The 24,294-nt window shown below is 53.4% G+C and overlaps 1 protein-coding gene across 2 annotated transcripts in view; it reads right to left on the bottom strand.

Moving 5' to 3' along the window:
- Positions 1–12,069: 12,069 nt before the first annotated feature.
- Positions 12,070–24,294, bottom strand: part of CTNNBL1 (catenin beta like 1) — a 181,000-nt gene continuing 168,775 nt past the window's right edge. For both annotated transcript variants that reach the window (XM_012455042.3, XM_064382424.1), the window contains exon 16: positions 12,070–12,267. In XM_012455042.3, the coding sequence (XP_012310465.1) occupies positions 12,179–12,267 (89 nt within the window). In that variant the 3' untranslated portion in view covers positions 12,070–12,178. The remainder of the gene's footprint in view (positions 12,268–24,294) is intronic.

Here is a 24,294-nt window from a genome sequence, read left to right as displayed (position 1 = left end):
TGAAAGCAGAGATCTTTGTCCGTTGTGCTCATTTCTGTCTCCCTAGAGCCCAACATTGTGTGTGGCATGTGCCTTTCTGTCTGCCCTGGTGCCGGCCAGTATGGGGAACACGGAAATGGAATCAGACAGGGGCTCTGCCCTCACCTGCTCGCATCCTCCCAAGATACAATCACAGAATCTCGCGGCAGGCAGCGACAGCCAAGTCCAGCCTCCTGCCTGTGATGCTACTGGATGGGACTAACCCTCCTGGGACAGACCTCCAGGTGCACTGGCCAGAAGAGAGGCAGCACCCACAGGAGGTGCCCCAGGCAGAGCCTCGTCTCCAGGGTCAGCAGATGTGGGCTCAAGCCCAGCTCTGCCCAATCTCGCTGGGCCCCAACTGGGCTGCTCTGGCTGTCAACCTGAAACGACACCTGTTTTCCACAGGGTTCTTGGGAAGGCTCTCAGAGGATGCCCTGTGCCAGCCCAGATGCCCGCTGCCACCTCCACACACCCCCAGTTGTCTCTGGGAGCCCTGGCTCGGTGCTGTGGGGAAAGGGGAGGTCTGTGTGTAAGCCTCCACCCGGTGAGCAAGGATCTTATTTGAGGACTGGGAGACACGTCTTGTTCTGAGGCTTGGTGGGGAGGGGCGGCAGCTCTGGTGATGGGGAGGGCGCCCCTGCTGTCTGGCGGTGCTGCTTGTTCATATTTCTATTTCCCTGCCTGAGTTTCTCATCCAGACTGTGTAATTAGGTGTCCGGGGTGCCTCTGATTCTGTTCCGATAGAATTTGCCTTGTTTAATTGGTAACAGGGTGGCTGCCTCTGACAGCTGTTTTTTCTTGGAAAAAATAAAGGCAGTGAGAGGTGTAGTGAGTTGGGAGGCATTTGGGAATCGGGCTTCTTGGCTTGACTCCACCTTCACCATAGACTTGCAGATGACCTGGTGCCTGTCCCTTCCCCTTCTGGGGCCTCAGTTTGCCCATCTGTAAGATAGGGGAGTTGGGCCTTGTGATACCTGAGCTGTGACTTTGATCTTAAAGGTTGGCCAAGCACCTGCTGCATGTGTCATGCTATGGCGGGGTGTGGGGCTGAGCTTGGGAAATATCACTGACACCGGTGCCAGAGAAGAGGCATTTAAATCCAAGGTGGCTTTTTGTCGCTGTGTTAATTGTAATTGCCATTTAATTAGGTTAATGATAATTAATAACACTAATAATGTACTGTCCTTTGTCTGGGAGGATGACATTGCAGACCCAGTGTCCCGAGGTGCAGCCGGGCTGTGCTGACCCCTCCCTCCTCTCATCTCCTGCTCTTCCTCCCTCCCGACTCTGTGTCCCTGGTCACGTGGGCGCATCTCTGGGTTGCGATCGCCTCTTCGCATGATGATCTCTCCCATGAGACCATGAGAGCCAGGGGCCAATTCAGACACTCTCACATCCTCCAAACCAGGGAGGAGCTGCCTCGAGAGGGGACCAGTACATGCTGGATGGGGGACGGCTAAGCGGACAGGTGGGTGGATGGATGAATGGCTGGACAAAGGCTGGTGGGAGAGGTGGGTGAATGAATTCAGGAATGGCCTTAGTCTCTGGCCAGGCGAGGTGACTGAACTGACCATCTCGAGGACCCCACCTCTGCTTTGAGCCCCCTCACCTCCCCGTCACTCACACACACATCTGGCTTCTCCTCGAATATGTGAGGCACACTGGAGGCCTTTGCATTACTCTTTCCTCTGCCTAGAATATGATTCCCAACCTCCCCTGGCTGCAGCTGTGCTCATCAATCCAATCTCAGTCCGACATCGCCTCCTTCGAGGGCCTCCCCTGACCATCCAGCCCGAGGGCCACCCTCACTTCCAGTCACTGTTACTTTCAAGCTGCCCTGCTGTGTCTGCCTGCCTGTTTACTCTGGGTCTCCCACTCCTCGAAGGCAGCAGGGCTGGGAGCATTCTGCTTCGTTTGCTGTGAAATCCCCATGGCCCTGCCCGGGGCTGGCTCGTGCTAAGTGCTCAGAAGTGACCTGCTGCAGGCGTGTTGGAGGCGTGCCTCCAGGGGGGGTGCCCTGTGCTGGACACCAAGTGCAGAAACGGATGAAAATCAGCCCTGTCCTCAGGCAGCAGGATCTGTACTCATCATGGCCTGGCCGATGGTGGGTTACGTCTGCATCTGTCTCCCTCGCCAGGGCAGGATTTGTGGTCCTGCCTCCCAGAGAGGGCTGCATCCAGCCCAGAGCTAGTCCTTAGCAAGGAACAGAATTGGCCAAGGGGAAATGGGAAGTGGCAGGACCGCGGAGTAGAAACAGAGGAGGATGCCCTCGTGAGCCGACAGATGAGGGAGCACCAGCGGGGGCTGGAAGCCATGGCTGGACTCCACCGGTGGCTCAGGCCCACAGCACTTTGGATGAGAGAGCACTTGCACCCTTACAGTAGACATCCTTACAGACACTCTGCTCCTAAAGGACTTCACCTTGGGTGGTTACTGATGATTGATGTTTTACGGGTTTGTTCAGTTGTTCTGGTATAAATAATGATGAATCACCTTGCAGTCCAGTGGGGAACAGTCTAGTCTCATCTTACAGTATTTCAGGAATATCAGTAATGACGATGTGAGCCTGGATAAGCACTTTACAGTTGGTCAGACCCTTTGCGTGCATCAGCTTGTGGCAGGTCTCCACAGTGAGGGGTCTTCTGTAGCACCATCCCCCCATATGACAGATGAGGAGACCGAGGCTCAGGGAGTAAAGTGACTCACCCAGGGCACATAACTGGGGAGTAGCAGGGCTGGGATTTGGGCCCAGGCCGCCCAGCTCCAGCGTCCACATCCCGTGCTCACTCCCCACACGGGTCCACAGGCCCAGCCTGGAGGAGGTCAGGCAGCAGGTGGGCCCAGGGGCCAGCCCAGGGAAGTTCAGTCTGTGCATCTTTGGATCTTCCTCCACAACAGAGAGACTTCTGCTTGCAGCTGCTAAAAGCAGGTGCCTGTCATCAGGCCCTCTTCCTGGGAGGGCTGGCGTGAGGTGGAGGGGAAAGGCAGCTGGCCCAGGCCATGTCCTGTCACGGCTACTTAATGAGCTTAACCGATAACCAGGGGCACTGGCACGTTGCCAGCTGGGCCTGTCCATTTGGCCAGTGTTCCTGGCCTCATACCCACTGAAGTATGATGGGGGAGGTAGCCAATGGAGCCAAGTGCGGGGTCTGAGGATCCACACTTCTTTGCGTACCGGCAGCTAAAGCCAAGGTCAGAGGCAGAGTTACGTGACCATGGGCAAATTCCTCGATTTCTCTGTGCTTCCTTTTCTTATTTGTAAGCTGGAAGTGAGCATGGCCACCTTGGAAGAAGCGACAGGGATACAATTCAGTGCTAGGGACGGCAGCCTTCACTCAGTTCAGAGGCTGCCTGCACACAGTAGGCACTTGGTGAACTTTTTTTTTTTTTTTTGAGGTGGGGTCTAGGCTGGAGTGCAATGGCAGGATCTCAGCTTACTGCAATCTGGAACCTCAGTCTCCCAGATTCAAGCCTCAGCCTCCCGAGTAGCTGGGATTACAGGCGCCCACCACCACGCCTAGCTAATTTTGTATTTTTAGTAGAGATGGGTTTTCACCATGCTAGCCAGGTTGGTTTAGGACTTTTTACCTGAAGTGATCCACCCACCTTGGCCTCCTAAAGTGCTGGGATTATAGGCGTGAGCCACCATACCCGGCTGAAACTCAGTGAACTTTCTACCCCAGTCCTTCCAAAGACTCACACTTTGATGATTTGTAGGTTCAAGAAAACATAATCCCAGGCTTACCATGCTTGAAAAAACACAGAAAAAGCCTTCTGATGCAGGGCAGAGACCTGGATACTCATCTGTCTCTGTCACTAACTGATGGGGAGGTGTGGATCCTAGCTCTCTCTGGGTCTCAGTGTTCTCATCTGCAAAATGGGCTAGTAATAGGACTCAGTGAGATGGTGCGTGCCAAATGCTTAGTATAGAGCCAAGCATGTGATTAATGCTAAAGAATGGAGCTGTCGGCCTGGCACAGTGGCTCACACCTGTAATCCCAGCACTTTGGAAGGCCGAGGCGGGTGGATCTCGAGGTCAGGAGTTCGAGACTAGCCTGGCCAACATGGTGAGACCCTCTCTACAAAAAATACAAAAGTTAGCTGAGCGTAGTGGCACATGCCTGTAATCCCAGCTACTCAGGAGGCTGAGGCAGGAGAATCCCTTGAACCCAGGAGACAGAGGTTGCAGTGAGCCGAGATCATGCCACTGTACTCCAGCCTGGGCAGCAGAACAATACCCTATCTCAAAAAAAAAAAAATGGAGTTTTCACTGTGGTAGTTTCTGAGCACTGGACCCTACAGACCCTGTGTGACCTTAGGACAGTCACCTACTCTTTTTTTTTTTGAGATGGAGTCTCGCTCTGTCACCGAGGCTGGAGTGCAGTGGTGCGAGCTCAGTTCACTGCAACCTCTGCCTCCTGGGCTCAAACAATTCTCCTGCCTCAGCGTCCTGAATAACGAATCACAGGCATGTGCCACCACGCCCAGCTAGTTTTTATATTTTTAGTAGAGATGGAGTTTCGCACTGTTGGTCAGGCTGGCCTCAAACTCCTGACCTCAGGTGATCCACCTGCCTCCCAGAGTGCTGGGATTACAGGTGTGAGCCACCGAGCCCGGCCCCGGACAGTCATTTACTCTCTTGGGGCCTCCGTTCATTTGTAAAACTGGATACTCGCAAGGTATGCTCTGCCCCAGCTGTGCTCTTCCAGGAATCCTCAGTTTTGGACACCACTTCCCCTGAAACTCATCTGCATTAGACGGGGGCAGAAACCACTGTACCCATTTCCCAGCTGAGGAGTGAAGCCCCTGGTTTTCAGTGATAAGCCACAGCTCTCTGCCGTCTCTTGTCTGTTCAATGAGGGGGTGGGGCAGGGAAGGGCCAGGCTCTCCTGGGCCCCAGGAAGGCCTGGGGAGAAGGGCCTGGGTCTGGCCCCTCCAGCGAGTGGGGCTGAGTCGACTCAGAGTGGAGGCAGGGCTGAGGGTGGGCGGGTAGATTTATTGCAGCCATTCCTCTCCCCTGCAGCGCCTGCTTCTAATGAAATTTTACGGCAGGTGGAAATGATACGACTCTGCCAGCCCTAAAAGCACTTCTATTTATTCATTAAAGATATTTATATACTGAGCAGCTCTCTCCGCTGGCCCCACCCGACTCCTGCAGGGCCAGTGAAGTTGCTCCCAGTTCTCGGTGCTGGGGGAAGGCTCCCAGGACTGGGGCCCCACTCTGCAGTGTCTGGTTGGCTCCTCCTCAATATATCCCAAATCCCCTATCTCCAACCCACTGCCCGTTCCTGGTCCGAAGCACCAGCATCTCCTCCTGGTCCAGTGTGCACCAGCCGCTTCTCAGATCTCTGCTTCCATGCTGGTCTCCACAGTGTCCTCCACAGAGCAGCCACAGGCATATTTCCAAAATCAAATCATGCCCGTTCCAGGCTCAAAACTCCCCCGAGGCCCTCAAGGCCCTGTAAGTTCCGTCCCCTGCCTCACTCTTGGGTCCGGCCACTTTGGGCTCTTTTCCGGAGGACGACGATGCTCTCCCTTTGCTCAGGACCTTTGCACCTGTGCCTCTGCTTAGACCCCCCCTCATCCCCTGTCTCTTTGGCTACCTGGTTCCTTGACATCATTCGGAGCTTAGCTCAAGCTCAAAGCCACTCGTCAAAGAGGGCTTTCCAGGCCACTCAGCTCGAGGTCCCCCCACTCCCGGCGCCCTCCCGCCGCACCCTGGTTGCCCCTTCGTCAGTCACACTGAGTCGTCACTCGATGTGTCTGTTTGCATGTCTGTCTTTTGGTCTGTCCCTTGGGTTTGCGTGCTCCCAGAGGCCAGGCACAACGTCTGTTTAGTTTCTTACGTGGCTTATGAGGGGTGTTCAGTAAGTGATGGAGCCATGGGTGGTGGAGGATCAGCTGGGTACCGTGACCCAGCCGCAGGTACCGGTCTATGTGGGACTCCCCAGGCCAGCCACTCGCTGTCCTTGAGTGAAGGAGAACTGAGACTCTGAGTGTGAGGGTCATGCTCATGGCTTACAGTGGCTGGGCTGAGGGCAGGTGCCCGCCCCTGAGCTCCTGGGAGTTTCCTAGATGGGGCTGGCTCATGCAGGCCCCAGGAGCTGCAGCCAGACTGGGTCCTTTCCCAGCCTTTTCCCAGCCCTGGCCTCTGTTAAGTCCATCCCCTGGTGGCTTTTCGCCAGCTGCTCCCCAGGGGCCGTGGACTTCCTGGGGCTGCTCAGCACTGCCTGGATAGCCCCACTTGTCACCTTGCGATGGAATCTGCTTCCCCCTCATTCAGGGACTGAAAGAGCCTCGGGGAAGTGGACACAGGACTTGTCCTGGAACAAGCTCTGTGACTCTGGACAAGCACAACCCGGAGGCTGTCAGCTTCTGCCACGGCCGAGAGCTCATCAAACCCCCTGCCATGCCAACATCAAGGTAGTTGGGGCCTCCAGGGAGGCAGCTGAAAGCGTGGAAGTCCCCAGGGCCCTGTGTTTCACTGTATCCCAGCCCTCTGCCTGGGCAGCTCCCCCTGCCTCAAAACACTTTCCACCTCTTGCTTTTGAGGCTCACAGCCATCATTAAGACTCTGGTGAAAGTTGCTCAAGATACAGGGTGCACAGTCCTCCAGGCAGGGGGCCCTCCTCTGTCCCACAGCCTTTGCTCACCTCTCTGAAGCCCATTATCGCTCTGTGGTGATGCCCTGTTTGACTATGCTGAGAGCTCAAAGCGCATCTCAACCTTCGGTGCACCCCTCAGCGCCCAGCCTGGGCCTGGCACACAGTAGGTGCTCGGCAAGTGCTTCCTAGAAGGCGCACAGAAGGAGGCACGTGGGGTGAGGAGAGCAGGCTGGTGGGATCATCTGGACGAGAAGGAATCTGGGCTCTGTGTAGAGGCAGGGGTGGGTGGATGGGGTAGGGGGTCAGGCAACAATCCTCACTGCAGCCATGCCCAACGTGGCTCTCCTCACTGCTGAGGATGGAAAGCCCCGCCTTCCAGATGTTTCTCAGATTTTCTCCCTTCCCACAGGAGATCAGCCAGGGCACGTTCGTGTGACTGCCCCTCCCTCACCAGGAAACCCGGCCCAGGGCCTCCATGCTGGTGAGGATGGCAGCCAGGCACTGAGATGTGGTGGGGATAGGCTGAAGGGAGCTGGGCCTCTGCAGAGCCGCACGGGTTTCAGTCATGGGGTGGGGAAGGGCTGCCTTTCCGGGGCTTCTGCTCCCAGTGTGTTCTGTGCACCTTCTTCAGCCTCCCCAGGCCCTCTCTAACAACCAGCTGGAAGACAGCGTGGCTCCGAGATTAGGAGCAAGAGTCTGCTTGGGTTCCATTCCCAGCTGTCACTCTAAACCACCGCCCCTCTTAGTCCAGTGTTGTCTTCTGTGGAATGGACTTGATGAGGAAAGCACCTACACATCAGGCCGGGCGAGCGCCTGCAATCCCAGCAACTTAGGAGGCTGAGGCAGGAGGACTGCTTGAGCCCAGGAGTTTGAGACCAGCCTGGGCAACAACAACAAAAGGAGGTGCCTACACTCCAGGAAGAAGGGTTACAAGAGCCAATCCGAGGCAAGTACGTGGCTCGAGTCAAGAGCTCGATGGGTATTAGCTAATATGGCACACGTGGTACAATTTTATTTTTCTAGCGCACTAAATGACCTCACTTATAAGAGAAACGCAGATTAAAACAATAAGCAGGCAGCACGGTTCACCCACAGAGGCAAAGTGCCAAGCCTGCTAACAGCGCGCTGGTGAGGGTGCGTGCGGGCAGAGGACACTCATGCCTGCGGTTGACAAAAGAAGGGCAGTGTGGCAATATATATCACAATGAAAAAGGCACACTGTCTTTGACTTGGCAATGCCACTTGGGAGTTTAAACTCACACATGTGTGAAATGGCGCCCCATACAAGGATGATCACTGCAGCTTTGTAATAGCCCAAGATCGGAAACAATCCGAATGTCCATTACCGAAATTAACTAAATCGTGGCAGAGCTCTGGGACGGAGTGCAGCTATTAAAGGAGTGTGGGCAGCTGTGTGTGTGTGGTGACGTGGAATGAGAAGCAAGGTGCAGAACGGGGAACACAACTGTCCCACCATTTGTGTTAAAAATATTTTTATTCACTTGAAAACGATTAAGATTCTCTGAAAGGGTACTTCCACTCATTAGCCGTGGTGGCTTCTGGGGAGGGGTGCTGGGTGGCCGGGAGACACACCTGGCGGGGAGACGCCTGCCCTGTGTCATTATGCACCTTCTGAGGTTTGCACCAAGGGCATGTGTTACCTAATCAAGAAGAAGGTCACTGGGAAAGGCCTGCCATTTCCCCAGCACAGATAACGAAGGCCCGCCACCGTGCTACCAGCCACTTTCCACGTGTGCCAAAGAGCAAGACGGATTGAAAAATGCGGGTCTGCTTTTACCTCTACTGTTGGGTAAGGAAATCTAATCAAGAAGCCTTGCCTTTAGGAAAGCGAGGCTCGTCTCCCTGTTGACACTAAATTGACGCCCTCAGTAATGGCAGAAGATGCCACCTGCGCACTGGTGCTACCGTGGGGGTGACTGAAGGATGCCTTCCAGCGGCCCTGACAATGCGTTTCCCCAGATAAGGAAGGCACGCAGCCTGCATGCAAATCTCTGTGAATTAGACACAGCCCATCTTGCTGCTGCTGAATCCAGGCGTGCGACCACCAGAAACAGAGCAGCAAACTGCAATGGAAGACGAGGGTGGAATCCTATTTCCCCTGTGAAGAAACCCTGGCTAGTCTTGCTAAAAGGCAATGTGATTGCCACATGTGGGTTGGAAGAGGAATACTGTCTCTCTGGATGCCATGGTCTGGTCCGACTCAGCTATGGATGTGAGGATGAACAGGAAGCAGCTTTGTTTGAAGGGGCAAATTTAGACTGAACCCCTACAGTGGGCAAAGAAGTCAGGTTCAGGGCCACAGGCCAAGGGCAGCCTTCCCTGGAAGCCCAAGAAGTGCCCCCAGAGGAGAGGTGCTGCTTTGTGAGGCAGACAGTTTCTTTTGTTCTTTTTTTGACAGAGTTTTGCTCTCATTGCCCAGGCTGGAGTGCAATGGCAGCATCTCGGCTCATTGCAACCTCTGCCTCCCGGGTTCAAGTGATTCTCCTGCCACAGTGTGCCAAGTAGCTGGGATTATGGGCATGTGCCACCATGCCCGACTAACTTTGTATTTTGTTAAGTAGAGATGGCGTTTCTCCATGTTGGTCAGGCTGGTCTCCCGACCTCAGGTGATCCGCCCACCTTGGCCTCCCAAAGTGCTGGGATTACAGGTGTGATGCACCGCGCCTGCCCGAGGCAGGCAGTTTCTTAGGCAGGCAGCAAGCAAGCTGCTTGAGAGCTGGGACCAGGCCCCAAGAGCCTGGGGTGAGCAACAAGGAGCTCTACCTCGCCCTAAAGAGCGCCGTGGGGTCTTGGGTCACTGGAATCGGAGAGTGGTGGCTGCTGCTTTCTCCTTACCCTGTCTCCTTTCCTCGGCCCCTGGAACTGTATTCGCCTGCTGCACCCCAAGGGACTACACCTCACGTTGCCCCCAACCCTCCCCACACAAAACTGATGGAAAAGGGGACTGCATCCTCATTTGTCAAGGGAAGAGTTCCAACTTGCTTTTAGCAAAGGGACAGAGTCTTAGGAGGTTGCCACATACGAAGCAGGGCAAGGCGTGGCGACCATGCTGGATTGGGAGTGCCGGAGCCACCTGGCCCTCCCTTCCTACGTTGGCCTCTGGGAGCTGGTGGGGAGGACTGGGCTTCCGAACACGGCTGGCAAAACACTGGCCAGAACTCTGGAAGAGGATCCGAGGAGAGTGGCTACCTCCAGGGGCAGGAAGGCCTAGGGGATGGGGGATGAGCGGGAGGACTCCTCACTGCCTAGCTTTTTGTTAGATTTTGAACTCCTATACCATTTGCAAGCATTACCTGGTTAAAATTAAAATTGAAAAGAAAATAAAGGCGAAGGACTGGGATCTCTAAGTACCAATCTTAGCTCTAGAAGTCTGCTTCTCTAGGTTACCTCGACATGCTCTATTTTTTGTGAATTTATTAAACCACACAACAGATGAGTGGATCGGAGCACGGTGTGAGCCGGTACAGTGACTCCTTCAGGCAGAGGAGCTTGGTGCAGGAGGTTGTGGACTGTGCAGTCGGACAGGCCTGGCTGGAACGCGGGTTCTGTAGCTTGTTGGCCACAGGGCCCTGTGCAGCCACTTACCCCCTCCAAGACCTCAGCCTCAGCTTGCATAAATCGGGGATGACAGTGCCAGTGGGTGTGTGATATGTGCCGGCTACTACGGTTACAGGAAAGTCAAGGAAGAGCTAGACCCAATGTGGTGGCACCGCCATCTGATCCTGGGACAGGCCCTGTCGCGCTCTCCTGCCCCTCTCTGTAGGGACACCTACCACACAGTTAAGCCAGGTGAGAGCGGGCACCAGCGGGCAGGGCCTGCCTTACTCACTGTTCCGTCCCCGGCCCAAGGCTGAACACAGAGCAGGTGCCATCTTCTTCAGGGACCTCGTGGTGGCTTCCTGGGATGGCAAACAGGTTTCGCCCAGCAGTAGGTCAACCCTGGCTAGATGGCAGTGGCCGCTTGGAGCCCTGTCCTTCAGGGTCTAGGGAGCAGCAAGAGCAGCAGGGACATAGTACGAGGCATGTGGCATCCCCGGCAGCCTGTCTTGACCCTGGGCCACATACTGCATTGGAATGTAATGTGGCTTTTCTACCTCCGGGTGCTCTTCTGCCTCCTCACTCATGGGGACTGTGTTCTTTGAGGACTGATTAAAAACATGTAAAGCACTGCTAACTTCTGAGGGGAACCAACCTTCTCATCACCTATGTCAAGTGAGTAGAATCACAGTGCTCTTTTATTTTTTGAGACAGGGTCTTGCTGTGTCGCCCAGGCTGTAGTACGGTGGAATGATCATAGCTCACTGCAGCCCTGACCTCCTGGGCTCAGGGACTCCTCCCACCTCAGCCTCCTCTGTAGCTGAGATCACAGGTATGCGTCACTATGCCTGGCCAGTTTTTCTATTTTTTGTAGAGATTGGGTTTCACCATGTTTCCCAGGCTGGTCTTGAACTTCTGAGCTCAAAGATCCTCCCCGCCTTGGCCTCCCAAAGTGCTGGGATTATAGGCATGAGCCACCACACCTGGCCTGAAATCACAGTTCTGAAGTCACAAACGTGCGTGGGAAGAACAAGAGGAAGCAGAACCTACGATGCCACCACTGCGCCTTCATGACTGTGCTGCAGGCTCTGAGCTTGCCGTCCTCAGCAGCGAGTGCTACTACTGGCCTCACTCTGCAGTTGAAGCAGTGAGATTTGGAAAGGTGAAAGTCACTTACCCAAATGTACAGCTCAATCAGCCAGATGTGGTGGCACCTCCCTCTCAGCTACTCAGGAGGCTGAGGTGGGAGGATCGCCTGAGCCCAGGAAGTCAAAGCTGCGGTGAGCCGTGATCCCACCAGTGCACTGCAGCCTGGGCCACAGAGTAAGACCCCGTGTCTAAAGAAAACCCCAAAACCAAAACCAAACGCACAGCTGGGAATGCTGCAGTGGGGATATGGAGCCAAGCCTGCCTGCTCTCAAGCAGCGGCTCTCACCCTGGTGCATGGAATCAGCCAGGAGCTCTAAACAGCCCCAGTGCCCAGGCCTCACTGAGGTATGGATGCTATTGTTGCAGTGGGGCCCGCGTCGGGATCTGGTAATCCCTCATGCAGCCCCTACTTGAGTGGTCTGACACGTGGCTGGGCTCTGCACACTGCTCTGAGGTCTGTGTCGTGTGGCTGGTCTCCCCAGGGAGCTGGAGCATGAAGCTGGGGTCTCAGGTCCCACATCTAGACTCTAGATGGGTCCCCAGTCCAGCCTCAGAGCAGCACCACCTGCATAGCCACGGTGGCGAAATGGTCACTGCTACGCCCTCTGAGCCTCAGCCTTCCCACAGGTGGAGTGAGGCTGCTCCTGGCCTTCCCTGGAGGAGTCTTGAAGTAGCTGCTGTGGGGTGGGGGGAAGGGAGGGTCAGCAGGTGAAGCTTCACTACAAAGAAAATCGGCCCGAGGATACCAAAACTAGCTTTAATTTGTGCAAAAGCCACACAGAGCTGCGTAGAAACTGTTCCTGGGAGGAAGGCTGAGAGTCCACGATGCGCAGGCCGAGGTGCCTCTAGAAGTTCTCCAGCAAGCCCAGGATGCGCTTTTGCTCGTTCTCCCGGAACTCCGGGCTCCGGCCGTCCCCAATGTTCTCCGCATACTCTAGGGGGACAAAGATAGAGTCAGGAGTGGATCCCAGGCACGGGGTCCACTGTGGCTGCGTCGCTTCATACCATTCCCAGAACCCCAGCTCCCACAGAGGTGCCGGTTGCTCTAATGCCCCCACTGTAGCCAAATTTGTTGGGGTCTTGCCTTTGAGGCCTTCAGTGGAAAGGGCCCAACTTACCTTTCCATGCTGGGATTCCTCTCCTAGCCACACCCTTCACTCCCTCCCTTATTTGTTTATTCATTCAACATACACGGCGTGGATGCCACGATGGTCGGAACGTTTGTGTCCCCTCCAAAATTCATGCTGAAACCTCATCCCCAATGCAGCAAAGGGCTTTAGGGGTGATTAAACTCCTACCGTCTAGTAGGAGATTAGAGTAGGTCTAGAGTAGGTCTAATCTAGGGGGATTAGACCCTTGCAAAAGGACTCCAGGGAACTCTCAAGCCCCTCTGCGCTTCTCCCTTCTGCAATGTGAGGACACAACAGGAAGGCCCTCAGCAGACACCAAGGGCTGTCGAGGTGCTCGTGGACCCCCCGCCTCCAGAACTGTGAGGAAGTACATTTCTGTTCTTCATAAATTACCCAGTCTCGGGGATTTTGTTACAGCAGCAGGAACAGACTAAGACAGACGCCACTGGGCAGGCACTGCTCTAGGCTAGTGGTTCTGAGTGTGGACCTGATAAGCAGCTACAGCAGCATTGTGTGGAAATTTACTAGAAACACAAATTCTTGGGACCATCCTAGACCCACTTAACAGGAAACGGGGGTGGGGCCCAGCGATCTGGGTTTTACTGGTCTCCAGGTGATGCTGATGCATGGTCCAGTTTCAGAACCTCTTTTTGGGAATGGGAATAAAGGAGTGATGGAAACAGATGCAAATCTCTGCTAGTGTGGAGCCTACTTCCCAGTGAGGGTCACAAAGCAAAAAGTGAAAAAAATACACAGGAGGGTGACAGCAGGGAGTGTCTGCTTAAAGGCCAGAAGGAGGTGAGTGTGGAAAGGTCTGGGAGTGACTGGCAGGGCAGCCAGGACAGAGGGTCTAAGAGCGGGGGGCGGGGGTGCTTCCTTGGTTTATCTGAGGGTCAGCGAAGAGGTCAGTGTGGCCACAGCCTGGAGCCACAGGAGGGGGCCATGCCCAGATGGTGTGGGCTGTGGCCTTTCTGTGGGGTGGAAGTCCCTAAGAGGGTCCTGAGCAGAGGAGTGATGTGGTTTGACTTTTGCCAGATCTCTAGTGATGCTGTGTGGGGGACACCCTCGGGGCAGCAAGGGGAGGGCAAGGAGATGCAACGCACATTGGCCTGGCTCGGGCAGGCAACTGCGGAGGTGAGGCGACGTCTTCAGCTTCTTGATGCTTTCTGAGGGTGGCTCCAGCAGGATTTACGGACAGACCGGAAATGGGGTATGAGAAAGAGATGTGGCTGTTGCAACCACCAAGAAATATGACAGGGGCAGTGGGGAAGCTGACAGTGAGCCCAGAATCCCCTCAGGGGCTGGCGGGCACAGGTGTGGTGGCAGCAACAGGGAGGGGCCGTGAGGGGTGCAGCCCCGAACACAAGATTCAGCAGCTGTGTATATTTGGGGAAGCGAGGAAGAGAGAATAGTCCAGAAGTCCTGGGGCATGGAAGGCCCCTCCCGTGTTTCCAGTGGTAGGAGGGGTGTGGGAGCGCCAGGTTTCAGCGAGAGCAGGAAGAGAAAGGAAACACTCCCGAGGAGGGGGAGGCTCTGGGCATGGTTCTGGCAATAGATCGGCAGAGGATGCCATCGGAGTGTCACGGTGGGCAGGCTTGTGTCTCATCTTCCCTGTTGTTCCAGCATGGTGATCCTTAAGACTCCATTTCATTTTCAGAAGTGTCCTTGTCACCCTGGTTTTAGGAGATGGTGAGGGGTGAGCTGGTGACCCTGGACTCTCTGCAGTAGCTCCTAGAGCAAGTATAGGGGACCTAGTGGGGAGGGGATGGGGTGGTCCAACCCCTCACTGCCCTGACTGCCCCTGCCCACAGCCAGAGAGGAAAAGGCACAACGTCAGGCTGTGATCGGATCCTAGGTCTGACTCACAGCTGTGACCTTGGGTGGTCCCCTCCGAAAATGTGCAAATAACAAATGTCCAGGGAACCTTAGTTCCCTCCCTGAGCTTCCTTTGCTCAGGCCAGCAATGGCACTGGGGAAGTCCCACACCCCCTCTGGGTTCCCTCCTGGGATGTCTTCTCTGGTCACCCCGCCTGGTCACCCCGCACCCGAGCCCCAGGCCACTGCCTCTGGCACATGCAGGCCTGGCTGCTAGACTGTCCTTCACGGGCCCTCTCTTCCTCTCTCCCTAGATGGAGAGCAGTGCAAGCCTGGCCGAGGCCACCCAGCAGAGTGGCGCAATGAAGAGTCTCCTGGAGTGGGTGACTAAGATGGCTGCTTGCACTTCTGCCCCCTGGGTCCTTACTGGGGCCTGGCTTGAGGAAGAAAACAGAGAGAACTCTCTGGTAAGAGGCTTTTGCATAATAAAACACCTGCTGATCCAAACCAGACAACGACTGGGAAGAGAGAACAAAGCGTGTGACCTCTCGCCCCTCCCCTGCCAGCCCTACCCCAGCCAATGCTGGGGAAATAATTTTGCTCCTGCTGCCGCTTTATTTTGCCCCGTTCGTCTTTATTACTTTGGACATGTGCCGGAAAATGGGATTTGGGATTCAGACATGTGCCAACTGTGTGTCTCTCTCTGGAAATCATCCCTTCTGTTAGGCCCATCCATCACCTCCAACGGCAAATGGTTGTGATGCCTCCTATTAAGGTCCCTTAGAGAGAGGGCCTGGGGGACGGAGACAGGAACTGAGCCTCGGGAGAAAGAGCTGGGGCTGCCGGTAAGGGGTATCTCTTACGCACATGTGAATGATACAGTTGCTGCCCCAGGAGAGAGAGAAATGACCATTATGGCATCAAATATCCCCGGAGGCATGGTCTGGAAGCAGGAGTCTTAATGGATTGAGCTAACACTTTGCTCTCCTAATGTCTTCTCAGACCCAGGAGGGAGGGAAGTAGAGAAACAGGCCGATGCTTTGGGGTAGTGATATTCCAACAGTAAAGCCAGCTTCCCTGAGTTCTTTCTAGGGATGCACGAAGTGGAGGGAACCCACACCTGCATCAATCCCTCTGCTGAATCGCCTCTGCCAAGGCCTTGCTCGCACCTGCCGATGGTACACAGAGCACCCATCCCAGGCGCAAGTCTCCTCTGTCACTCCAACTGTGTTAAGAAGCAAACAGTTGGGCCAGGCGCGGTGGCTCACGCCTGTAATCCCAGCACTTTGGGAGGCCGAGGCGGGTGGATCATGAGGTCAAGAGATCGAGACCATCCTGGTCAACATGGTGAAACTCCGTCTCTACTAAAAATACAAAAAATTAGCTGGGCATGGTGGTGCCTGCCTGTAATCCCAGCTACTTAGGAGGCTGAGGCAGGAGAATTGCCTGACCCCAGGAGGCGGAGGTTGCGGTGAGCTGAGATCGTGCCATTGCACTCTAGCCTGGGTAACAAGAGCGAAACTCTGTCTCAAAAAAAAAAAAGAAGCGAACAGTCACTCACCCATTATCTGGATCTGACTGGCCACAGGCAGTGAATGGCTTAGTGTCACCTGGAAGAGGGCCTGTCACACACAGAGCGGAACGGAACTCACATGTGCTGTGTACTGCTATGGTATCTATGTCGTCTCACGTGCAACCTTTGCAGCAATTTTACAAGGTAAAGAACGCTATCCCTCTTTACCCAGGAGGAAACAGAGGCTATCAGAGAACTGAAACAACCTGCCGAAGTCTAGGACGTAGAGGAGCTGGAATTCAAATCTGGAAATGTATGGATAGCAAAAAAAAAAAAAAAAAAAGAAAGAAAAAGAAAAAAGAAAAAAAAGCCCCTAAAAAGCCACTGGGGATGGGCTGGTCCTCAGCACCATCCTGTTACCTAAGCAACAAGCTACGCTGCCTGGCCCCCTGCCTTTGGGGAAAAAAACTCCTGCTCTGTGAGCGTTCCAAAACAGGAATGTCTCATGGTACAGGTGCCTCGGTGGCTGGGACAGATGGGGGTGGACTGGCTGGGGTCACATCTCTTATGCCAAGTTACCAATCTCAGAGCTGGCAGGCTTCTCAGAAATTTATTGCAGCCCTCAGGGGGCAGGTGAGTGGCCAGGGTCCCACAGTGAGCCAGCCACGAGACAGGCCCGGAACCCGGTCCAACGACCTGGCCCGGTGCTCACCCACTGCCCCGGGAAAGCGGCACCCCTGGCACCTTACCCTAACCCCCACCCTTTGCCCTTGCTCACTCTGTTTCTGTAGCAGAACCCTATTTGGAGCAAACTGTGGTGCCAGCTACCTCAGCTTATTCCAGCTGCTGCAGCGGTTTATAAATATTGAACAGAGTCGTCCCAGTGGTCTTAGGAAAGGGTTCTCTCTGCTGCACGTGTGTGTGCGTGCAAGCATGCATGTGTGTGTGTGTAAGAGGAAAAGAGAATGCAGGGTGAGGGGAGAGGGAGAGAAAGCTGAGAGAGAGGAAGAGAGGGAGGAGGCTAAGCTGGTGGAGAGTGAGAAAGACGGCACACACGTCAACTCCTTTCTTACTTCCCCCACATTTTCAAATACTCTTACAATAAAGGCTTTGATGGAGCTCAGAAACAGGCAGCAGTGCTGAACACATAAATATTAAAGCAAACTTTAGACAGCAGGTTTACTATTCAGACATGGAATACAAGCTGTTCTGTTTATGTTGAGAGGGTGAGGGAGGGGCGCCGAGGCTGGTGGATGGGGAAAAGCCGCCTTCCAGGGCAGAGACCTGGACTGGTATTCACAAGCCTTGTTCAGATCCCTGAACCTTAAGCCTTAAGTGTTCACCTTTTTAAAAATGCAGGAGGAAGAGGGAGGGGAGAGGAGGAATGCCAATATTTTCATAGTGAAAACGCTTGTAGACATACACATAACCACAAAATAGAAACCAGGAAAGGAAAATCCTTCAGGTCTAACAGACTCCTTGACAACAACAATGAACTTGGAAGGTTGAAAGGTTGCACTTCTCTAGGAGTAGAATATTTTGCTAGGCTGTAGGTTTTAATTTCATCAGGGATGTCATTCAAATAAAACCCACTTGCAGAGGAAGACCCTTGCCCTTTGCTTACAATGCTAATGGTCGCGTTCTCAGAGTCCCATAGATATTTAACCTGGTTGCAAAAGCACCCACTGACACCCACCCACCCCCACAAGGCCCTGGGAAGTCGAGCGTGTGTGCTGGTCCCAGCCTTTCCTGGTGGCATCTCAGTCCAAGCTGCTGTCAACTCCAGGTGAAAGGATTAGCAGAAGGAAGGAAGGAAGGAAGGAAGGAGGGAACGAGGGAAGGAGGGAAGGAAGGAAGGAAGGAAGGAAGGAAGGAAGGAAGGAAGGAAGGAAGGAAGGACGGACGTTCCATTTACTGAGTATGTAACTTGGTCCCAGGCACCAAACTGCATTTCAACCTCGGAGCCTTCCTGAGAGAGGCAATATTTATTTCAGGTTTTTCTTTTCTTTTCTTTTCTTTTTTTTTGAGACAGAGTCTTGCTCTGTCACCAGGCCAGAGTGCAGTGGCGTGATCTCGGCTCACCGCTACCTCTGCCTTCCCGTGTTCAAGTGATTCTCCTGCCTCAGCCTCCCAAGCAGTTGGGAGAGAGGAAGCTGCCACTATATAGGCACCTGCCACTATGCCCGGCTAATTTTTGCACTTTTCAGTAGAGACAGGGTTTCACCATGTTGGCTAGGATGGTTTTGATCTCTTGACCTCATGATCCACCCACCTCAGCTTCCCAAAGTGCTGGGATTACAGGCGTGAGCCACTGTGCTGGCCTGTTTGTGTTTTTTACAGGGTAGGAAACCAAGACTGAAATATGTCACCTACTAACTTGCCCAGAGTTACATACAGATCCAGATTTTATGCTGGTCCGGGCATCTCCGTTCCTGGGTGAGCTTGGACACTAATTACAACAATAAAGACAGCTAACACGTAACAGGCACTTTCTAGGTGGCAGCCAACGCGTGAGCGCTCTACATACAGCACCTCGCCTCGTTCTCACAGCAGCCTTCTGAGACGGCTTCTCCCCATGTTACAGGTGCAGGAACTGTGGCTTGGAGAGGGTAAGTAGCTGCCTAGGGTCAGGCACTAGAAAGTGACGGAGCTTGCTTGTGAACCTGGGGAGCTCTCTGCGGATTTCACAGTCTTAGCACAGTTGGTTCTCAAAGACTGGTTCCCTCTCCCTCTGTACATATCACCACCACGCTACCTGAGGCAGTGCTTCCTGAGAGCCCTCTGGGGTGAACTGGGTGAGGCCTGGGGGCAGCAATCCTAAGGCAAATGTGACATCTTTGCTGAAAAGCTCCCTAGGTGTCCCTAAGATGCCTCTGAGCCCTGTCAAGGCCGCTGGCTACAGGGCTCTCTCCCGATCCTTTCCTGTCTCCAAATACCCTGGGGGACACAGTAGCCATGACCAGGTGCAAGTCACACACACTCCAGCATGTCATCAAGAGATAAATCCTATCAGCTTCTGCAGCTTTAAAATCACACAGACAAACTGGGTTACCAAGAGCCCCAAATCAATATGGAAATACATGTTTATGGGCTTCTAGGAGGAGATTTTAAGCCATAAAGAATACATGCAAATCAAAGAAAGGGCCATGGGCCAAATTCTAAAAGCATTTAAGTTTCTGGCTCATTCTTTCTGCCCAGCAGTGAAAGAGTTTTGAGTCAGTAATCCTCTAAACTTTCCCTTGCAAACCAGCCACTGCTGGTTAGTAGCCGCAGCTGCTCCCGGGCACCCATGTGGTCCTCCAACAACTTTCACCAGGAGACTAAAACATCGACAAGACTGGCCAGGGGCTTCCACTGCAACCCTTGGCACAAATATTTCTATTTCGAAGCATTCTCAGGCCACAGCTCCTACACCACACCCAAGGCAATGACTGCTCCGTGATGCACACGCACAGCCGCCTACCTTCCCATGCAGGCAGCCACAGAGACAGAACGCAGATTGGTGGCTGCCAGGGGCTGCGGGGAGGGAGGAACGGGGAGGTCCGGTTTTGCAAGATGAAAGAAAAGGCCTGTGGATAGATGGTAATGATGGCAGCAATGGTCAAAATGATAAATTATTATTACAATAATAAAAAATAAAAAAGAAGCCAGGCCGTCCGTACAGCCTCCCCGGATCTTTGGGCTCCTTTTCACTTCCAGTGAATTAGCTGTGAGTGAACTGCACCATCATCACTCCCCTAGTAGCTCTGAATCCCAGCGCTGGCTCCACGCTGCTTTGTGCTGTGGTCAGTTACCTCACTTGTGAGGCGAGGTATGCCTGTGGGGGACAGGGCCTCCTGAGCGTCTCACTTATCTTAGAACCCTGTCTAACACCCTGTGATGCCAAATGGTTGCTCTCTAAAGGTGGGTGCCCTGCATTCTTCTGTCTTAAAAGCCCATAGGAGCATATGAGCCAATCAGCAGTTGGCACATTCCTTACCACTGTGCACATTTCATTCTGAGTCTGTATCCAATTTCTATCACTAGGTACCCAGGTACCCCCACTAAGCTCAGTGAGTCTCAGTGTCCTTGTTATCCCACTTTCTAGGCCCCTTGTGAGGACCAGAGATAAAGATGCTGTACCCCAAAGGCCTGACCCAGAGGAGGTAGGAGCTTGGTAAGTGACCGCTTTACATACCGTGGTCCTGGATTTCTGGAATAGCACAAAGAAGCCTACAGCACCACCTCAGCACGCACCCCAGTCGGCAGTAACTGACTCCTCTCTGCCAGTCCGGGTGCTGAGCACCAGAGAGCTAAACGGCAGGAAGTCCGGTGCTGTCCTCATGGAGCACACACCCCACCTGCCCTTCTTTTCGTGGGCATCTCAGTCCTCAGACCACCGTTCCCTAGGAGGGCCCACAGTCCTCAGGCCAGAGCTGCTGCTGCTTCTGGGGAAGGCTGGACGTGGGGAGCACCGAGTAAGCAGTGTGCAGAGAGAGGGGCTTTAATGAGCCATCAATTACTCCCTGCGCTCTTGGCACCCCCAGCAGAGGAGGGAGAAAATAGTGAGAATGGGGGCTGAAAAATAACGGGAAAAGTCCCCCGCTGGGCTTGCCTCATCAGCGGTTTCCTGAGACCTCAAGGGATACATCAGCTGTCATCCTGCCAGCAAAACTTAGGAAATATGTAGGCCATAAAATCAAAGAAAAAAGCTTGCATCTAATTAGTATGTTAAAGAAAAAAAGGAAGCAACCCAAACTGAAAAACAAAATTAAAATCAAAGAGGACAGACTGATGAGCTGGTTTTCTTTATGAGGCTTTGTTTTCCTGGGCTTTTGATTGAAGGAAGGGTGGAGGAGGGAGGGGTGGTATGAAAGGAGAACCAGATGGGCTTTTCGGACGGGGGATCCTAGCAGAGCCCAGCCTTCCACCCCTCCAACCTCCATGGGAGCCTCACCCCTGTCAAGCTCAGCACCACCCTCTCCACCCAAGTGAGGGCTCCTGAGGCTCCTCGCAGCACCCTGTTCAGGGTGTGGTCCCAGAGGCAGGCCACACTGCACAGCCTCCACACCCCGCTGCAGAGCGGCTTCTCCCGCTGTGGGTGGTGCAGGACAGGAGCACCCAGTGGGAGGGCTGGGAACCCTTTATTACAGCCTTCCATCTAGAGAGACCCTCTTTCAATTGTCAGCGTGATGTCCAGGGCCTCTTCAACCTGAGCAACGGCATTCAGTTCCCAGGCTCTAAATATCACCTCCACATGGACAACCTCAAATTTCCCAAACTATTCCCTGGGGCTCTAATGAGAATGTCTGCTGTCTGCTGGCCAATCAAGGGATGTAGTCACCCCTTGTACCCCAAACTCACCGTGCACCAAGCAGACCTCAGGAGCCCTGCCCAGCCATACCCCACCCCACCCTACCCAATGCTCCCGCCTCCTGCACCTCTGCTTGGCCTCCCCTAACGGGACTACAGTCCTCCCCAAGGTCACTGCATCCTACTCTGTCCTGCCTCCGAGCCTCGCTCCCTCTGCCTGCTTTGGGCACCAGTCCTAGTCCTGGGGAGGAGAAGTAGCCCCTCCCTGCTTCCATAACTGCCTCTGTGCCATGCCTCCAGCACACTGTTCACAACTTGACGCAGTGCTTAGCACGTTCTAATTAGTTTTTAGCCTCTCCCTCTAGACTGTGAACGTCTCAGGGATAGGGATCTCGCTTATTCCTTCAGTATCTCTAGGACGGGACGTAGAGCCTGGCACCGAGCAGGGAGCAGGGCCAGCTGAGTAGTTCCTGGAGCCTGTGTTTCACTGGGCTTGGATTATGGTCAATCATGTATCCTCTAAAACCCAAAGGCCATGAACTCCACGAGGGCAGCTACCGTGTGACACCTCTGTAGCACAGCACTCAGCACAGTGCCCAGCTAGCCCTGAGAAGAGTTGCAGTCAGTGTTTGCCACACTAAATTCATACAAGAGCAGGGTTTAATTCCACAATGTCTGAAATTGTTACTGGGTTCCCATTATGTGCCTGGCATTGTTCCGGGTGCCGGGGAGACACGGTGAACAAGGCAGACAACGTCCCCGCGTCACAGTGCTTATATTTTAATGTATGAGACAGACAAAACGAGCACACAAACACATAAATAAAAACAATCACAGACTGTGATAAGGGCTCGGAAGGAAAGAAACAGGGTGCTATGATGGGAATCACAGATGCAGAGAAGCGGATGGATTCAAGGCTGAGTTTGGAGGTAGGCGAGGTGGGATAGACTACGGAACTGGCTGTGGGGGTGATGGAGAGAGATCTGAAAGGCAGAGCCCAGGCCTGAAGGATGGGTGCAAGGGTCTGCATGGAGGTGGGGGAGGTGGAGGGAGAGAAGAACAGAGAGAGGGGAATGCAGACAGCGCCTGTGTGGACCCTTCACCAGTTCGCTCACCTGCTTGCTTGCCCTCTCATTCACTCAACAATCATCCACTCAGGATCCAGCATGGAGTGGCACCTTAAAAGGCACTGGGAAATGAATCAGGATCCGAGGGAGACGGAGGCTGGGGCTCACAACAGCAGCAACTTAGGGTGTGTGTGGCAGTGTTTGAGAAAGAAAAACACCCAACTACTACATGTCGGCACCCGTTAAAAATACTTTTCCTTTCTTGGAAGATCACTGTTTTGATTACAAGGATGGAGGTGCAGGGAGAAGGCTCAATGCAAGATAGCAGAGCTGAGAGTCATAAGAAGTTCTAATTGAACGTGTGGGCGTTAGAATAAATGCCACTTAAAGGCTGCAGTTGCAAATCACCACAGCTACACCTTAGTGGGGAGGCGAAGTGACGCTCTGAGCAGTAATTCACGTGAATCTGACACTGAGACTGAGAAGGAGCCCACAGGTTGCCACTCTGGAAGGCATGAGCAGGGCTGAGTGTGTCCACGGGTCCCCCTTTACTCTTTTTCTCTGAGGATAAAACAACAGATTCCAATGCCTCATATTCTCCAACCACAAAATGGGCGCAATGGATTTACTGTCCTCCGATGGGGAGGGCTGAGCAGAAGACGAGATTCCCAGCCCCTGTGCCTTGACTCACTCTGCTCTTTCGTTTTGGACTGTCTCTGTCCTAGCCTCTCAGACCAGCTCAATGCCACTTCTCTCACAAGGCTTCCCACAGGATTTTGGCCATGCCTCACTTAAAACAGTGATGACAATGATCTTCGTGGCATTTGTAATATTCACACTAACGTTCACTGTTAACTTGTGTCACCTCATTCAATCCCCTTGTCCATTCTAGGGGGTCACAGAGCAACTGGTATCTTGCCTGAGGTAACAGAGTAAACAACAGAGCCAAGATTTGGATCCAGAAGCCTTTGACCCTAGCACGCATGCTCTTAAGCTCTCTTTACTTCATTGTGTGGACTCCGTTTATCCTCACTTTTCACCTGCCACCTGGAACGGGAGCTAGAAGCAACTTCAAGGCAAGCTCTCTGAGCAAATGTAGCCTAATCCTTCATCTTAGAAATGGGCAGAATGAGGGCCTGAGGGGAACACTGATTTGTCTGTGGTTACCCAGTCCATCTGACACTCCCTGAACTCTGGCATCATCAGTACTGGAAACTCCGACATGCGCCTCCAGCACCACATGTGCTAGCCCGCGCTCCCCAGTTAGTCCCTAGGTGGCTGAGGGCGGGCGTGCATCCAGAGCTCAGAGCAGGGGCCCTGCCTTGTGACTGGAGGCTTGCTCACTGGCTGGAGGCCTCTCCAGCTGAGTCAGGTCCAGTTGAAGATCCAACAGCATTTGGGGAACTCCATGGGGTGGGTGAGGGAAGGAGGGCAACTCACACTGACGGAGCCCCCACTGTGTGTCAGGTACCAGACTGGACGCTGTAGTTCCTCCTGTAACCTTTGCAAAATTTCCCCTAGGTAAATATACAACTGTGATCACGATCACAGCTAGGGGAGGCGAAGCTAGGTCCAGGAGGCAGGCACACTCTTTCCACCACTCCACATTGCCTCAATTCACTGCCGAATTCCAGTTATAGCAGTCCCCCACATCCTGAGGGGTGTTCCAAGACCCCCGATGGAGGCCTGAAACTGCACACAGTACTGAACCCTATGTATACTAGTTTTTTCCTATAGATACACATCTATGATAAATATACAACTATGAAAAGGTTAATTTATAAATTAGGCACAGTAAGAGATTAACAACAATAACAAAATAAAATAGAACAATTATAACAATATACTATAAAAATTTATTTGAATGTAGCTTCTCTCAAAATACCTTACTGTACCATACTCATCTACTTCTGGACGGCTGACTGTATAACTGAAAGCAAAGCTGTGGCTAAGAGAGGACTGTTGTGTTTTCTGTCATTTCCTTGCTTTTTCCCCTAAGAAAGCAATTTCCTTCCACTATGTGTAGTTTGGAATTGAATTTTTTGTTTTGCTTTTTTAAAAAATTTAAGAACTGTTTTAAGCCCCTGTGCCTCTTGTTTATGTGTGTAAGTTCTGGAACTGGAGGGTCAGAGGCAGAAAACAAT

This window comes from Aotus nancymaae, unplaced genomic scaffold (assembly GCF_030222135.1).
Source record: "Aotus nancymaae isolate 86718 unplaced genomic scaffold, 86718_ANA_hifiasm-v0.15.2.pri h1tg000029l, whole genome shotgun sequence".
NCBI classification, from domain to species: domain Eukaryota; kingdom Metazoa; phylum Chordata; class Mammalia; order Primates; family Aotidae; genus Aotus; species Aotus nancymaae.
This window is presented reverse-complemented; position numbering and strand designations above follow the sequence as displayed.